Here is an 18985-nt window from a genome sequence, read left to right on the forward strand (position 1 = left end):
GCTAAATACTACCTTTAACAGTAGCATTAGTCTGCTGCGCCACTCAGGCTCAGGTTTTTTTTCTTTGAAGACGTTTCACTCCTCATCCAAGAAGCTTCTTCAGCTCTGACTGGATGGTGGTGGGGAATGGAAGGAGTCATATTCCTTGCAGACAGCTGGTCATTTACGTTCTGTTAGAGTTGAGGCTACTTGGAGGTTTATTTGGGTCCTCAGAGTCACCTGAGTAGTGCAAATGTGTGTGAAGCCTTTTTGCTGTAGGATGTTTTCTGTCCTGTGTCCCTTCACTGTTGGACACAGGTACAGGCTGTTGGAGATGAGTCTGTGTTGTCTACATCTCAAACTAAAGCGCAAATGGTTCCTGCAGTCTGCAATTTTTCTGGAAATCCGTTTATGCTCCCGCACCATTTGAAGAGTGTTCATCCCAAAGTGTATAGCTCAGGGGTCAGCAATCTGTGGCTCTGGAGCCGCATGTGGCTCTTTCACTCCTCTGCTGCAGCTCCCTGTCACTCAAAATATGTGTCACAACCACCAATGTGCGACACCCGCCGACACACAATTTATTGAGCTTTTCAACCCCCAGTAGGCCAACCATGAATAAATCCAAGAAAAGAAAAGTTTCAGAAGAAAACAGAATGTTTAATTCAACTAGATATGCTAGTTTTGTGGCCGCTCATGAAATAGTCAGGCACGGGAAGGGTTTTGTGGCTCCCAGTGTTTTCTTTTCTGTGGGAAATGGGTCCAAATGGCTTTTTGAGTGTTTAAGGTTGCAGACCCCTGGTATAGCTAAATATCTATGGAGATTCTCAGTCATCCATCCTGTACATAGTTGCACATAATTAGAACTTTCCCTCAGATCTTTGTTATCTAATGGAAATATTGGGGTGGGGGGACTGAAAGAGTTGTGCTTGTATTTGTTGAATGGCTGAAGGTTTTTTCTCCACAGGGAATCAAGAGAAATCTCTAAGCCAAGAGTGGTGGGGGTGAGGGAGCATCTGGCAACCTCGCCATCACATAAAACTGTATTAATATGGTACTCTGAATCCTTTAGAGGAAGATTAGCCAAACTGATTTTTTGAAGTATAAATTGATGAAATAGATCTGACCACAGTGTTAACCTCTGTGAAGAAAATAAAAGGCTCAAGCACCTTATTCCCCATTGCCCCTTACAAATAGTCATACACTGACTCAAAACAATGTCATTTTCTAAAGAAAAGAAAAAGAGAAAATCGTATTTCATAGAATAACAGAGTTGGAGGTCTTCTAGTCCAACCTCATGTTTTAATTCAAAGAATGTAGGCTAGGGGGCATTGCAGTTGAACCCCCCTACCCCACTAGCAAGCTCGGCACTGATTGGCCATCTTGTTTAGACCCGGCACCAAAGCTGCCCCTGAAGGACTCCTGAGTTCCATAGACACTGAGGACCAGATATCACAGCCTCAGCTCAAGGAAGGCCATCCTCTCTCAATAGAGCAAGGGCTGGTTGTTAATTCAAGGCTTTAAAAAGGTGGCAAATACAAATTGCTCCTGCAGCTAGTATTAAAGAAGCAGGACATATGAGGACAAGTCTGTACACAAGGCAGTTTTATTGAAGACGCCAGAAATGTTAGAACTCTCAAAGAGATGTAAGGAAATATACAAAGACTTTGTGTATTTTTTTTATTTATTTTTTTTTACATATCACCAGCATCAGAATAGGGTAGGAGAAATTACTTCCATCTGCATACAGAAGTAGAGGCGGTCAAGCAAACAGCTGCTGCAACAGACCAGGAGCGTTCCAAAAATATAGTTTTAAAATCAAGATGGTGACAACAACAGTACAATCCTGTTTTTGTGAGTGTGTTCTACATGTGACACGGATTTTAAAAAATCAAGTTGGTGGCTACAAGTGCATTGTCACAAGTACCATATTAATTAATTTATTTTTTTAGCCGGACCCCTTGGGCATCTCCGCAACAGATATATTTACTCATTTGAATACATTGCTGCGGAAAAACAGCTTCTATTGCTTTAAAATGTGGGTAAGGATGTAGGTAATTAGAGTCAATATATATGGAGAGAATGTCTGCATTTCTCCTCAGTACACTGAATCCTGGGGACACAGTAATTCCCAAAGAATGTTGAATTATGTTTGCATCGTAATTTCAAAATAGGTAATCCCGGGAATGTTGGCTTAGATTTCGATGGTCCTGCTGAAGCTGGTAGAATGAGTAGGCACCTGCCTGATATGGATCTGCTCCAGTGGTGGGTTCCTCCCGGTTTGGTCCGGTTCGGCCGAGCCAGTAGCGGTGACGATATGACGTCACCGAACCGGTTCTACCCCCCACCCCCACCCACCCACATTATTCTTACCTTTTATTTGGTCCCACCCCCAATCTATTGCTGCCTCCTAAGTCCCAGCTGATGACTAGAGGGAAAAAAACTGTTTAAACTCTTGCCGCGGGGCTTCAAAGGGCCGTCCTACAGCTGATCAGTGTTAAAAGCAAACAAATGAGTCGGGTCGTAAGTGCGAGGACTGGTCGTAAGTGCAAGGACCTTCCAGAAATGTCTGACCAGCTAGCCACCCCCACCTAGTCACATGACCTCCAAGCCACACCCACAAAATAAGCCACGCCCACAGAACCGGTAGTAAAAAAATTTAGAACCCACCCCTGATCTGCTCCTCTTGCTTTTGCTGCTGGTAAAGAGATTCTACAACCTTGATTGTGCTTCAAAAACTTGCAAAGGTGAATTGACCAGAAATAGTGAAGTTTGCCAAAAGAATGGCTTATATCCTCCACAAAAACAAAGTCAATGGTTCAGTGTTTCTACTTCTCTTGAAAACAATAGCTTTGAATACTCATAGCTGTGTCTAGAAAGCATGAAGAACTAATTATAGGCTCCTTCATTTGTAAAAGGTAATGCAAAATAATAAAACCCTGACTTTTCTCATAGTATATTTGAAAGGGAGAAGAGAGGAGAAAGTTTTAAGCAAAGCTTCTTCTCTTTTTTTTCCCCTTTCCTGCCATGAGAGCAGTTTGAAAGCACAAATATGTGAGGCTGGAAGGTGACAACTCCCAAACTGATCTATCTTGAATTTAGCTTTGAGCCTGTTTGTGAGCTTTCCCTGGAAAATTATTGGAATGGTTGCAAGAGCCCACAAAAGGCTCCTGATACCCTGCAGAGCAAAGGTAGGCAATTTTATTTTTGTCCAGGGCCAAGTTCCCTCAGAGATCATCTCTTGAGGGACGTTGGCTAATGGAGAAAAGTGCTGCAGAAACTAATAGGTAGAGCAAAAGTCAAGTGTATTCTATTTTGGGCTCTCTGGCACTACCTGTCCTCCCTCTTCCTTTTATTGTTTTTCTAATTCTTATTTTTCTCTGGTAAGCAGAAGCCCCAGGAATGGGATAAATGGGATAGATGTTACCAGACATTAGAACTGAGAATCCCAAGTGAAATTAGGCTCAAAGTCACATTTGGTTCTAAGTCACAGGTTGACGCAGTGCCATGATTTGAGCTACAAAACAAAAGAGAGGGTTTTGAGCTAATGTAAAAAATGACAGTATTTATTGCAGCACAAGATTTTATTGACAAGAGATTATTCCATGAGTTGCACTGTGAATGAGGAAATTGCCGGAAGCTTGCATTTTGCTTTTCGTTAACAACATTAGAGGATGGTATAGTCACATGAACTACTGTACATTAGAATTTAAAAACAAGATGTACAATAAAGTGATCCTTTAAACAGAGCTTATAAAAAGTGGTATGTCTGGTTTGGTGCTCCTGTTCTTGATCTGCAATTTAATGTATTCTCTTTGTGACAAGATGGGCTTGTGCAAAGCCACTGAAGCAGAGAAGCCAAGAGACAAGCTATGTTACCGGCTTCCTACAGAGTTATGCAACAGTACAGCTGACCACATGGAGGAAGGCAATATGGGAAGCACCATTCCATTCACAGAAGCACTAACCCAACAACGTGCAGGGAAATTACAATGGGCTATGCAGCAGAGCGTGTAAAGAGACAGATGAGGTGAAACACATACAATCAGAACAATCACATCAACTTGCATCTTCTGCCTTTCTGGGATGGGCCACTTCTGAGCCTGCAGGTGGATGATTACATGATCGAAATGCTTCTGTCATTGATCAGAAAACATGCCTGTTCATGAAAAACTAGCATGCCAGGGAGAAAACTGGGCTCGAAGCCTCGACACACTGGTCTTGTACATGCATACATACATCCTTTTAGAAAGCAAAAGAGAGAGGAAGTTTCCAAGTATGTGATCATCCACCTAGATCCTGGAAGGGTTGCAATAATAGATCAACCTCCTGATCATAATTTAGGCTTACAAGTGCCATCCCAACAGGCCATTTATCCTGTAAATGTAGAGGATTGTATGATCAATGTAGAGGAAGTATGGACAATTGTGGGCACACTAAATTTTCAGAAAGTACGTGTATGTTGTGTTGGTGGGGGTATGTGATAACAAGAGACTCTTCTGTTTCTTGAAGCAGGAAGCGACCTCTGCTTTTGGAAACCTTAGCTGATTATTCTCTTGCTTGAGGAGCTTGTGGACGATACAATCTTCATGCTTGAACCCCCCCCACCGTAGGTGTACCCGCCCCCTGTGATGCTTCCAGATCCACTTAAGCTGCCCCCACTACTAAATCGGCTCACTTTTCCTCCTCCAACGCTAATGTGGCTGTGACCTCCTCCACCACCACCACCAAGGCTTAATCCACTGGTTCCTCCACCGATACTATATCCAACTCCTCCTCCGGCTGCGTAGCCAGATCCCCCACCGACACCGTATCCTCCTCCTGCTGCACCACTCATGGTGCTCGTGCTGCTGATCACAGCTGTGGATTGGAAAACGATACAGGAAATCAGACATGGCCATTCAAGATGACAAAGGCACTCTCTAATTTAACTGAACGCTACATTGTGTACTTACAGATATTGACAGGGGTTTCAAACTCGCCAGACATCCTAAGAGAGAAGAGAAAAACAAAGCGTTGAAACAAAGAACAAATTTTACCATCCAGAAAATTCTATAGCTCCCAGCATTTTCATGGCTTTCATAATAACATCAAATCTGCTTCAAAATAACTTCAAGGAGCCTTTCCTGAATCCTGCAAATTTATCACTCAGGGCCAGAGCATCAGGTTATTAACTATGAGCTGGATATTCTCGGGATAATGAGTTTCAACCACACAGCTCTGTACAGTAGTATTTTTCATAAGTCATGGTTTTCTAACCAGTCCTATAGTAGCATTTAAGCTATCTCCTTCTTGGCTTTAGTCTTGTATCAACATATTTCTCTTTCTGCTATTCCAAATAATTTGCTCTGGAACTATGCATTGTTGGTTTTTTTAAAAAGAAAAATTCTACCTACATTATTGGCTAAAGGGATTGTTCAAATAACCACCCATGTCTTTTGCACTAAGTGGTCTTGTGGTCTGTTCTGCATCTGACCAGAATAGGCAGCTATCTTCAAAACTCAAATCTTGGCAATTGGTCTTTTACACATGAAAATAGGCAAAAGAGTCTGATATCCTGGTCAGTACTTACCGGCACTCCTCTCCCTCTAGCAGGGTCCTGTATGTAGCAATCTCAACATCCAAAGCCATCTTCACATTCATCAGTTCTTGATAATCCCGCAGCAGGCGAGCCAGCTCGTCCTTTGCTGTTGTTAGGGCAGTCTGGAGGTCAAGCAACTTTGTCCGAGCATCTTTCAGGGCTAACTCCCCACGTTGTTCAGCTTCTGCTAAATTGGACTGCAGGCTGCCAATCTGAGAAAGAAAGAGACAAATTTTCCCTTAGATATCACACTTTGTGTACATGGATGCAATTGCCAATACAAATTAATCAATTAATTCATTAATTCAAAGCGGCTGGGACTTTTTAGTTGAAGCACCAACATTAACTGAGTATTCTTTCCAGGCCCCATCTTTACTTTTATTTGTTTCTTAGAGAAGAATGTAAGACTTTGGAGAAAGAATTCCATTACTAGTTAAGGGAATTCATTTCTTTTTGTTGCTGTTGGGTGTAAGGTATCTGCTTTGTTTTTGTTTTTGTTTTTGTTTTTGTTTTGTTTTTTGTTTTTTATTTTTATTTATATGCCGCCCTTCTCCGGAGACTCAGGGCAGCTTACAATGCGTTAAGCAATAGCCTTCATACTTTTGTATATTTATACAAAGTCAGCTTATTGCCCCCACAAACTGGGTCCTCATTTAGCCTACCTTAGAAAGGATGGAAGGCTGAGTCAACCTTGAGCCTTGGAGAGATTCTAAACTGGCAGTAATTGCAGGCAGCTGTGTTAATAACAGGGTGCTTAGACCACTGTGCTATCAAGGCTTTTATCCTTGTGGTTTATTCATAGTAAGCCACTGTTTCTTTAAAAAACACTATTCTATGGTTTTGTTATTTTTACTTCAGTTAAAATATGTCTCCCACTCCCCCCCCCCAAAAAAAAATCCCCAGGTGGTTTCCATATGAACTGGATAAAGTGAAAGCATTCAGGTGGGAAAATAAGGTGAGAATATCAAACCAATGAAAGTGAATAGTAGAAAATGGGATTCTGAAGCTGAAGCCCTGAGCAGCTTTGAAGATACGCTTTGAAAGTAATTACAAATAGAACTAAGGGAATCTGGAGAAGCCATCAGCCACCTAAGTGGAAGATGCGCCATCACCCTTTCTTCCCAGGAACCATAGAAACTTTTTAAAAACTAAATAAGAAAGAATCTAAGGAATTATTGAAATATCTTATAAATTGCATAAATCTTGTTTAAGGGGTGTGTGTGAACCTAGGCAGTACAAGAGTTGAATCTTTGACCATCATAAAGCAATTAATTTCTCCTTAGAAAAAGAAACAAAGAGAGGGGAGGAGAAAAAGGGAGAAAAAAGATATGCCTTACTGCTTTCTTCACAATTTCAATTTCGGAGCGAAGTCTTTGGACCATCCGGCTCATATCTGCAATCTCATCTTTGGTTGATTTCAAGTCATCTCCATGTTTGAAAGCTGTACTTTGCAATTCTTGGAACTGAAAGTCAAAATGGAAAGTAATGATCATTTTGTGCATCTTAAATGAATCCTATTCACAAAATGTTCTTTATTCACATGCATAAACTGGTTGGTATTGGTTGCAAATGTATGGGAAAAAAGTTGAGCATTTGAAGTACTTGAAAAAGAAAATTTTGAATTGCATTAGCTTAATGTACAGAAAGATCTAGTTTTTCTATAGACAAAGAGTCAAAATTTAGCTACAGGAACAGAAATATATTTTCAATAAAGGAATGCATATACTGAATATAAATTTATGTGCAAATGTGCTCTCAGGGCAAAAGCAGATTCTTGGGAACCATTCCAGGAAGCTGGAAGATTCTGAGAGTCAAAAGAGCCAGTTTACAAAATGAGCAGAACATACTTTTCCACTTGAGGCAAAACAGCAAGGTACAGTACATTGGATGCCAGGCCATACAATATTTTCTAGCTGCTGAAACATCTCATAAATACACCCAAGATGGGGAAGGTTACATTTTAGAAAAATGAAATACAAATGGAAGGGATGGTGATAACTATTTATTGATAGTGGTCATTCACCAAACCGTTTTTGGATGTAATATGCCCTATGTGTATGACATAAAAATAGTGCTCCCTATATCTTGTGGAATAGATTAGATCTTTAAAATATATGATATGATATAGTGATCTTATTAACCTCTTAAAGGGGGTGCCTTAAAGACTGTTGTTTGATTTTCTTGCAAAAGACTAACTTTCTGGAGAAGCTGCTAGTTGGCAGCTTTCAGATTTCAGCAGTTCTTAATTCAGCAGCTTCAAATAGCATTGAATTCAGTTTCGTTCCAGTGTAAATATTGAAACCCCTCAGAGATTTGCTTTATAATTGAGGGGACTTTTTAGTCATTCAAGTTGAGTTGAAATTGCATCTGCTTTTGCCAAAGATCCTCACCTTACTTTGGTACCATGCCTCGGCCTCAGCTCTGCTCCGATTGGCAATGTCTTCATACTGAGCTTTGACTTCAGCAATGATGCTATCAAGGTCCAGATCTCGGTTGTTGTCCATTTGCAGAATAACATTTGTCTCCTTAACCTGCGAGTGCAGCTGAGTCAGCTCCTGTGGGGGTTGCAAACAATGCAATTGTTAAGGGAAAAGCCCTGATGCGGAACCGTGACAGAGTGTGTTCATACATACCCTTAGATTAACTTGTTAGACATGTGTCTACATTGAAAGGAGCTCACAGGAAAATAATTATACGAATGACTTTCAAATAAAGATTCCAGAACCTCTATCAAAGCTCAAGGTTGACTCAGCCTTCCATCCTTTCTAAGGTAGGTGAAATGAGGACCCAGTTGTGGGGGCAATAAGCTGACTTTGTATAAATATACAAAAGGATGAAGGCTATTGCTGAGCACATTGTAAGCCGCCCTGAGTCTTCGGAGAAGGGCGGCATATAAATCAAATTTAAAAAAAAAAAAAAAAAAAAAGCAGATATGCCAGGGTTTGAAATACTTTACAGATGGAATTTCTATCATTATATACCCTGTTTTCCTGAAAATAAGACCCAACCAGAAAATAAGTTCTAGCATAATTTTTCAGGATGCTTGTAATATAAGCCCTACCCCCCAAAATAAGCCCCAGTTAAGATTGTCAGCCAGATGGATGCATTTAGTACTGTATTTTCCCCAAAATAAGACCCAACCAGAAAATAAGACCTAATGCATCTTTTGGAGCAAAAATTAATGTAAGACCCAGTCTTATTTTTGGGAAAACCCGGTATGATTTGGAATTATCAGTGTCACTTTGTTCACAGCTTTCAAAGTAGAACTGTCAACAACCATCATTCACTTCCATGGGGAAAAGATGTGATGCTTGTTGGCCTCACATGGCATGGGAGATGTGAATCTCTTTCTGAAAGCCCATTAAGATGTCCACCTTTTCAGGTATCCATATTCCGGCAACATAGAAAGGTCCCTCCTGAGCTCACCCCACACCAAACAATCCGATAAGGATGGGTTTATTTTACCTAGGACTAAATTACTTTGTTTCCCCCCAAATAAGACATCGCCTGATAATAAACCCAATCGGGCTTTTGAGCGCATGGCAATAAGGCCAAACACATTTCAGGGTTCAAAAAAATATAAGACAGGGTCTTATTTTGGGGAAAATACAGTAATAATTGATTTGAAAGGAGCTATTCGGGGTTAGCAGGGAAACAGTGGCTCAGTGGCTAAGATGCTGAGCTTGTCAATCAAAAGTTCAGCTGTTCAGCAGTTCAAATCCTTAGTGCCGTGTAACGGGGTGAGCTCCCGTTATTGGTCCCAGCTTCTGCCAACCTAGCAGTTCGAAAGCACATAAAAAATGCAAGTAGAAAAATAGAGTGGGAAGGTAACAGCATTCTGTGAGCCTTTGGTGTTTAGTCATGCCGGCCACATGACCATGGAGATGTCTTTGGACAGTGCTGGGTCTTTGGCTTTGAAACAGAGATGAGCACTGCCCCCTGGAGTCGGGAACAACTAGCACATATATGCGAGGGGAACCTTTACCTTTATTCAGGGTTAATGAATTCATAGGTCTTAGGACAGCTTTTATAACAGGTAAAGGACAGGTTTATGCAGGCAGTAAAACACAGTCAGAAAGCTATACATTGGATGGCATGCATTGCTCTAGCAGGGATGTCTTACATGCATTTAAAATGCTTTTATTGGTCACACATTGGAAAATGAATTTGCTTTAGGTGCTAATAGGTATAATAAGGCAGAAGTGACCCTTACCGCATCAAAGAGTGCTCTTAAGAACTGGATATATTGAGTCAAGGAGTCAGACTTGGATCCCAGATCAATCTTGTGCATATATGAGCCGTCCACATCCTTAGGAAGAAACATATGAATACTATCATAGTCTGGACAAATCAGGCAATGATGGGTCAGAGCTTTAACACCTGTTTAATTCCCGCTTTAAGTTTTTTTAAGGAAGCAATATTCTATGCAGGTAATATACCTGGTATATAATATAGCACAAAGCATTACTTATTTATTTGTTCGATGAAGATTTCGCTTTTGGAGCTCAAGCCTGCATTTACAGTATAGTGCTTGAGCTTCCTAGCATTCTGCATAAGAACTACCCTATATGGTAGGTTGGGTTCAGGGATGGGTTCTACTTACCTTTACTACCAGTTCACAATGGGGCCGCACGTGCTCATGCGCAGAAGCTTCCTGATGATGTCAGGTTGGTGGGCAGAGCCTCCCTCCAGTTTTACTACCAGTTCTATAGAACTAGTCCAAACCGGGGGCAACCCACCACTAGTTGGGTTGCTAGAAAGCCAAAGGCCCAAATTTATCTTGTGAGCTTGAATGGCTGTTTGTGGACTGCAACCTGGCTCTCCCCACTTTTAGCCCAATAACTTAACCATTACCCCACGCTCATTAACAACCTGTAGTGATATCAGCTATGGTGGACATTGCAAGAATACATCCCTATAATTAAGCTGCACTTTTAGAAAACAAAAATACCCAGGTTAGAAACCAACATTTTTAATGCATAAATATACAAACTTTTGGAAGAGAGTTTTTAAATGTGCTAATAGCAACAATCTGCATCTCTGTTCTAAACTAAGTGGCACATCACTGGTTCAAAAATGTTGGTATTGGATTTAACACAGGTAATGTGGTAATTGTGAATGCCAGGCATGTAAGACTATTAATTCCAGCACTGCAAATAGATGTGTACGTGCAAATGTTTATGAGTGGGGATGTATAAGAAATAAAAAATGTCATTGTAGCTTTTACATTTCCATGTGTTAATATGTTAATATGGACCACTTACCTTTTTGAGCACCACAAAATCATTTTCACAAGCTGTCCGTTTGTTAATTTCATCCTCATATCTGCAATAGGAATAAATTATTACTAGTACTGGTAATATTAGCTTTATTCAACCAGTTGTTTAGATGTATACAAAATCTTTACAAGCCTTACTGAATATATAACTTTATGACAATTTTCTATGGTAAATGAAATCAGGAGATCATTAGCAATAACAATAGCACTTAGATTTAGATACTGCTTTACAGTGCTTTACAACCCTCTCTAAGCAGTTTACAGAGTCAGCCTATTGCCCCCAACAATTTTGGGCCCTCATTTTACCCACCTCAGAAGGATGGAAGGCTGAGTCAACCTTGAGCCTGGTGAGATTTGAACTGCCAAATTGCAGTCAGCTGGCAGTCAGCAGAAGTAGCCTGCAGTACTGCATTCTAACCACTGCGCCACCAAGGCTCATACTTGCCCTAAGTCTCAGCAGAAGTTCTATACCATATGAGACTATTATACCTGGCCAGATGCTATGCACAGGACCATACATGGCAAATTAACTAGGTATAAATTGAAAAAAGACTGCCCAACTGGAAATAATGAGAAGGGAAAGCATATCATGAAACTATGGTGAAAAAAATTAACGTAAGAGCAGCTGCAGTAATTGGGAGGAAGTCATCACACATTGCTTTGCCTTCTTAACAGAAGTCCACATCATCCACCCAACATCATCCACCCAACATCACCCACCCAACATCATCTACTTCTCTTCATTTTTACTTACTTGTTCTTGAAATCTTCCACAAGCTCTTGTGTGTTCTTCAGTTCTATGTCCAAATGGTTTTTATCATTGCAGAGGCTGTCAAGCTGCCTTCGAAGAGTTTCAATGTAAGCCTCATAAATAGGTTCAAGATTGTCTCTTAGTGCCGGAGAGCCTTGTTGGTAGAGAAGATCCCATTTGGTTTCCAAGACTTTATTCTGTTGCTCAAGGAATCGCACCTAAAACCCAAAAAGGAATGGAGAGAGAGAGAAGAGGGACCTCGTTATCTTTCTTGAAGAATTGGCTAAAATCCATATGTTCATTTTGCAGATCTCTCTTCCACTATTCCCTGCAATAATGCCATTAATAGGCAGCGCTCAGAGAAAATGACTGGACTAAGACACCTAGTTAATTTCCATAGCTAAAGTTGGGAGTGGAACATGGATTTCCCTAGTGCCAATGCAATTCTTTTATTATTATTTATCAGATCAGGTGGAAAAGCCCCACTGAATTTCTGCTGATTTCCCCATGTCCCTTCTGAGATAGAATAACAGAGGTGGAAGGGACCTTGGAGGTCTTCTAGTCCAACCTCCTGCTCAAGCAGGAAGCCCTATACCATTTCAGACAAATGGTTGTCCAATATCTTCTTAAAAACCTCCAGTGATGGAGCACCCACAACTTCTGAAGGCAAGCCATTTCATTGATTAATTCTTTTAACTGTTTTGTCCTCCTGAAGGAAAACATCCTTCCTTAACCCACCGTCCATCCTTTCTCTAATTTTAAAAATCCAAACAGTATTGAAATAAATTTTCACACAATTTCACAGCATCAATATTTTACATAAAAGCACATAGATGTGTATGTTCACATTGCGAAATTTTAAATCACCAGTTAATTAAAATTTATCGAAGATGCAAATATCCTTTTTTTAAAATATATATATATATATATATATATATATATATATATATATATATATATATATATATATATATATATATATATATATATAGGATGTTGCATTTTACACCTATATTCTGTTTTGTTTCCAGCATTGGAAACGTCATATGATCCCTACATTTTTAGTAGCACCGGGTATTTTAGAATTGCCTTTGCTGATCTTCATTCATTTTTAAAGGTTTTAAAACAGGTTTATCAATGTTCATTTTTTATTTGTATTTTTACTTCACTTTAGTCAGAAAACCGTAATTCCTATATAAGCGAACAAGTAGCTGTACACTGCCTGAAATCACTTTGTTTTATTCTATGATCTACCACAATTAACAGACAAAAGTTTATTATTTTGCTACAAAATCTATAAACCATTAAAGTAAATCTAAAGAAGTTGTGTTTGGGGTACGTTATGCTTTGGAGCTGCGCATGCTTCAAAAATTATTCAGAAGGGCTTCAAAAGCAAACCTATACCCCTCCCCAATTCATTAAATCAGCTATGATTCCCCCCCCCCACAACTTCTACCCAAGCCAAACTTGGGGTGGGGGGGGATGTGGCTTCTTTAAAAGTCACACTAAAGATGTGGCTGCTTTAATAAATCCACTCAGTGGCCAAAGCATAGGATAGTTTTTCAATTGTACTTTAAGGTTGGATTGGTGCTGAATAAATACGGAAAACCATGTTTAATGAAGATGTACTTGGAATAAATTTGGGAAAGAAAAAAAGATGAAAGATCAAAGTAGCTCTTATCTTTCTTATTCATATTTAAAACCTCTTAGGATAAAATTAGAATGGCTTATTATTTGAAAGGGGAGTATTTATTAATGTTCATTAAAGAATAATATAACTTTATAATCATCCAATGCTCTAATTGACATGTTCTCCCCTCCTCCACACCTTCCAGAATTCAGGCTTTTAAACTGTGAGAACAAAATGTTCATTGTGATTCTGCCAGATTTCCTGGGTGGCCTTGGGCAATTGACTGTTTATCTCATCAGAGCAGCTCCTTCATCTCTGAAACAAGACTAATAGATAATGAGGAACTTAGCCTTGAGGGATGTCATAATAATTAACGAGATAATGATTTTCAAACTTGGCACCACAATGTAGTGCTGTTGCCAAATGATACTCTACACGGTGCCCATAAACCTTTGGAGTTTGCATGGGAAAAGGTTATATTTCTTATTTAGCCAGAAGGAAAGGCCATATGTCTCTTAATAGGGAAATTTGGGGTTGAAAGCAGCACCCTTTAAAATACACAAGTATGGATAAATAATTGGAAAAATCAAACAGCCCATTAGATACGCAGCTGTGAGGTAAATTAGATGTTAAATGTACTGAAGAAATCGTGACAAAATTCTGTCAGTTTTGCCTTCAGCAACAGAGTGGTTAATGCCTGGAATGCTCTACCTGATTCCATTATTACATCCTCTAACCCCCACAGTTTCAACCTTAAACTGTCTACTGTGGACCTCACCCCATTCCTACGAGGTCGGTAAAGGGGGCGTGCATAAGCACACCATTGTGCCTATCGTCCCTGTCTTACTGTCCCCATTTATTTGTATTCATTCCTTGTTCATGTCCATGTTTATACTTATACCTGTTATCTAGTACATGATCGACAAACTTAATAAAATAAATAAATAAATAAATAAATTTATTCCATAGTAATAAATCTGAACTACAGCATTTGCATTTCTCCTATTTGGCTATTCAAAGGTAAGAGAAAGAGGGAGAAGGAATGGGAGAGGAAGAAGTGAAATAAACATTTTTTTTGCTTTACAAAAATGGGTGCTGTATATTGCAGAAACTAAGTGCAAATATGCTTATACTGGAATACACAAGTGTGCATGAATTTTGATGGACTGATGCGGAAACAGGATGCATTAAACTTTTTTTGAAAATCATAAGCTAGAAAAAGTGAAGCAGTTAAGTCTGCCCCATCCAAATTCTGGTTCATCCTGACTGAAAGGACAGAGCATCCTGTGTAAAGCAAGGAAGTCTTTTCCAATGAATCTATGAAGCCACATTTTAGATCATTGTGGATTAAGCACAACCAGTTCACAAGGACAATATTCCCCATTACATTTTGATATATGCAAATCCAGAACAGGTTTGCCAAGTAACAACGTTTTTCAATAATAGTTGCATCCATCTTTTTTCTCCAGATCTATTCATTGGGAACTCAGCCATGAGAGAGATATATTGCTACTTGGAAATATAAAACTACATATGACCGGCAGCACTTGGTATGCATTTTCATTCATTTTATCCTCAATGTGAAAATCCCAATAGAGAATATTCTCTCTATTTAATATTTTAAAAACATTGTCATTATTTCTAATAAATATATGCTGTATGGGTGAGATTCAAGGGTGATTATTGTGCCCAGTTGTCGACAGTAGCCATTAAGAAGGATTCAGACAAGTCAAAACAGATTCAAGGAAGGCAATAAGAGTGATGAGGCAGCTATAAACTAAATCCTATGAAGAGGATTGCATCTTATGCATCCAACTTTGATCGCCACAAAAAGATGTTGAGACTCTGGAAAGAATGCAGAGTAGCAAGGAGGCTAAAACATATAAAGAACGGTTGCTGGAATTGGGTATGTCTAGTTTAATGAGAAGAAGGACTAGGGGTGACATGATAGAAATGTTCCAATGTCTCAGGGGTTGCCACAAAGAAGAGGGAGTCAAGCTATTCTCCAAAGCACCTGAGGGTAGGACAAGAAGCAATAGGTGGAAACTAATCAAGGAGAGAAGCAACTTAGAACTAAGGAGAAATTTCCTGACAGTTAGAACAATTAACCAGTGGAACAACTTGCCTCAAGAAATTGTGAATGCTCCAACATTGGAAGTTTTTAAGAAGAGATTGGCCAACCATTTGTCTTAAATGGTATAGGGTTTCCTGTCTGAGCAGGGGGTTGGACTAGAATAACTCCAAGGTCCCTTCCAACTCTGTTATTCTGTAAGGGGAATGAAGGAATGGGTTGCATTTAATCTTGTGAACAGAGGACTGAGATAGAATAGATTAATATTGTACAAGTACCTGAAGAAAAGTAATTGGAGAAGATCGGGACCTATTATCCATCAACTCAGAATGCAGAACATGAAAAAAAAAAAAGGATTTAAAGTACAAGAAAGTAGGTCATGTATTGGGTGGGGGAAGACCTATGACAATAAGAATGGTTTGACAATTGAGTAAGGTAACTGGACTGAGAAAGAAAAGAAAAGGGAAAGGGGAACAAAACTGAACTGAGATGAAGTGAAGCAAAAGGATCATTAGACAGGGAAGAGTTAAGTTCACCAGGCAAGCAGTGTTCCCTACCCCCAAGCTCCCTCTAGAATGGTAACCTTCAGACATAATCTTCATAATAAATTTGGATTTCTGCAATGGGCAGACAAATGGACTTGATCTAAATAACCTCATCCAACTCTATAATTCTATACCATACCATGACTTGGACAAAGGCATCTGCCAGGTTTTTTTGGAAAGCAATGAATGAGTGCTTGGCAGAAAATTTACTAGGCACGTGTCAAGTATAGGTTTAATAAAGGGAAGACATACAGCTGTTTAGCTGTTACTGTGATATGCCCCTGTAGAGTATATTGATACAAGGATTTAGAAGAGAGCTATATAGAAAACCCAATGAGGAAAAGCTCAAGGTATTAATTAGATTTGCATAGGGCTAGACTACATTTTCAGAACATTCTATTGTACAGACATCCCTTCCTGAACTGTTCCATTTTAATGTTCGCATGCAGGGGTTAAGGGAAGGAATAGCATATTTTTAAAGCTCTTTCATGCAGGACACTTGATTCCAGTTTGCAAAGTGTAGGTCATTAAAGCAATTTAATTTTTAAATATGTTCTATATCGTGTGTGCGCATGTGTGCATGTGCGCATGCGTGCGCATCTTCAAGACAAACTTGAGTCATGATAACTGCCTAGACTAATCCCTGCAATTTTCAGATTACTGTTGTCCAAGGGCTAAGAAAGAGATATGGGCTCCAGGTCACTTAGCTACTTTCATACCCAAGACAGGATTAGAACTCAAGGCTTCCCAATATCTCGCATGATGCGGCGCTTCTTAGCCAGTACACCAAGTTTATTTTTATTTATTTCTATTACATCATAATAATAAAACTGTGGGGAAGTAGTTTGTAAATACTAGCAATAAATGTTGCATCAAACACCTTATGAAGATGAATATGAAACATGATTCTTAGATGCACGAGGTCATAAGAAACCTGTGATTGAGAAACACCTAAGAATGAAGTTGTACATGTCATTAGGTATATACTATTAACTGCATAATTCCTTAGAAGAACCATTTATATTGACCAAATGAGTCTTCAAATTACTGCTATCAAATGAATCCAAAATGCGCAATAAAATGTAGCATGCCTACTTCTCTCGCCCCTAAATGCCACCAATTTCAACAGTTCTGCATTTTAACTTTCAAATTCTACAAATCTTTTTAAAAGTCACAATAGTTCGCTTCCACCCCAGTTGAAATGCATGCAAAGCAGTCCTTCTTTAAAAGCTTTTGTATTTCTTTTACATGTAGAAAGTAACCTCTGCCTCAAAAACGTTGCAGGTTTGCTTTGCTAAAATCCAGCTTGTGTTTACCCAGCAGGCTTTCCTCTTATGAGAAAAGATGCCATTTAAAACTCTGTTTAGACACACATTGCAAAGAGAAACCAGTTCTTTGAAATAGTGATGATCAACCTATTCATTCTGGAGAAAATTAGCTTTTCAGGAATTAAACAGGTTTATTTACTAGATATACTAGAGTAGATTTATATCAATGTCACTATAACATTTTATTTGAAAGAAGCTGCCATATATACTAAGTGAAGCCAGCAATGAATTTAACAAGTATTGTGGGGGTGGATGCTATACCAGACACTAATCTTTAGATCAGTGTATCTCAATCTCAGCAACTTTAAGATATGCAGACTTCAACTCCCAGAATCCTGGGAGTTAACTAGGGAATTCTGGGTGTTGAAGTCCATACATCTTAAATGACCGTGTATTCCCTGACAAGATAACTTTTAATCTAGTATCATTACAAATGTCTGACCAACCTTCTTTGACAATTTCCAAGGAAAACTATAAAACTTTCTCATTTATAGTTAACTTCATTACTGAAACACCCTGCAGCCTAATAATTTCTTCCTAGGATTTAATTTAAATGTACAATTTAAATAAAGTTACTAGTTCTCAAGTGTAGCTTCCCACCATCTGATGCTCTTCAGGTAGGTTTCGATTACAAATGTCATCATTCCTAACCAACATAGACAAAGGGATGAATAGAAATTACTGCCCGAAATACATGAAGGAAACCAGATTGAGGAACGTTGCCTTACAATTAAAACAGCAGAAACTCTCAGCATTATAGTTTCAGTCCTTTTGTCATCTTTATGAAGTCAGATTTTCATAAACTATACAAATCCTGAGCAGCAGCATTCTACCTCCAGGTTCTAGAAGAAAATATCCTTCTTTTTTTTTTCTTATTTTCAGAATAGTCTTGAACCCCCTCATATCTTCCTGGTGTTTCTTTTTGCAATACAATGTTCTTCCTGCCCTCCATCTTACCTTGTCAATGAAAGAGGCAAACTTGTTGTTGAGGGTCTTAATCTGTTCCCTCTCTTGCACCCGGACCCTCTGAATCTCAGGATCCACTTCCATGTGGAGAGGAGTCAGTAAGTTCTTATTCACGATAACGTTGTGGATTCGCCCAGGTGGTGGGCAAGGCATTGAGCCTGAAAGTGCATATCCTCCACCACCACCACCACCACCAAAGCCTCCAACATGACTACCTAGGCCAATGCCACTGCCAAGGGCAACCCCGCCACCAAAACCTCCATATCCTGTGTTATAACTGCTGAATCCCAGACCACCACCCAAGCTTCTTCCAAAGTGAGCTACTCCACCACCACCGGAAGCTAGGCCCATAGAAATCCGCTTGCTTCCACCAGTGTTGTAGAGACTTCTGCTGCCAAAGCCACCACCAAAACATCCCACTCCTCCGATGACAGAGGTTGAGCTGTTCCCCACTCGGAAGCCACTGTTGGAGACAGAGTAGTTCCTCCTTCCCCCCGCTGAAAATGATCTGGAACTAAATTGCCGGTTCATGGTGTGTCTGTGAGAGGGAGAATGGCAAAGTTGTGAAGCAGAAACAGAAGACTAGAGATTAGAGGAGACCAAGAGCCCCCCTGTGATGTGGAAATGGGAGATGTCTCCTTATATGCATTTGAAGTCTTGGGCTTGGTTGCATGGGAATGAGAAGAGGAAGGCAAATATTCAAGGGCTTGGCTTGCCTTCAAGCAATGAGTTCTACGGTAACGGCCCAACATCAAGTGCAACACACCTATCCGATAACTTTAATTTGTCCAAATTGCTTGCCTTGCAATACCAGTTTATTTGCATCCCTTTCATGTTCACCATTACCATGTTTGCTTTC

General features: G+C 39.6%; 1 protein-coding gene across 1 annotated transcript; it reads right to left on the minus strand.

Moving 5' to 3' along the window:
* Window positions 1-3541: 3541 nt before the first annotated feature.
* Window positions 3542-18885, minus strand: LOC117662712 (keratin, type II cytoskeletal 75-like). Its single transcript, XM_034412252.3, has 9 exons — window positions 18118-18885; window positions 11590-11804; window positions 10822-10882; window positions 9771-9866; window positions 7948-8112; window positions 6895-7020; window positions 5549-5769; window positions 4932-4966; window positions 3542-4836 (listed from the first exon to the last, which is right to left on the minus strand). Exons 1-9 carry the CDS (start codon window positions 18655-18657, stop codon window positions 4517-4519), a joined length of 1779 nt encoding a protein of 592 aa, XP_034268143.2. The 5' UTR covers window positions 18658-18885; the 3' UTR covers window positions 3542-4516.
* Window positions 18886-18985: the final 100 nt, after the last annotated feature.

This window comes from Pantherophis guttatus, chromosome 2 (genome assembly GCF_059756535.1).
Source record: "Pantherophis guttatus breed Tessera chromosome 2, ASM5975653v1, whole genome shotgun sequence".
NCBI lineage: Eukaryota > Metazoa > Chordata > Lepidosauria > Squamata > Colubridae > Pantherophis > Pantherophis guttatus.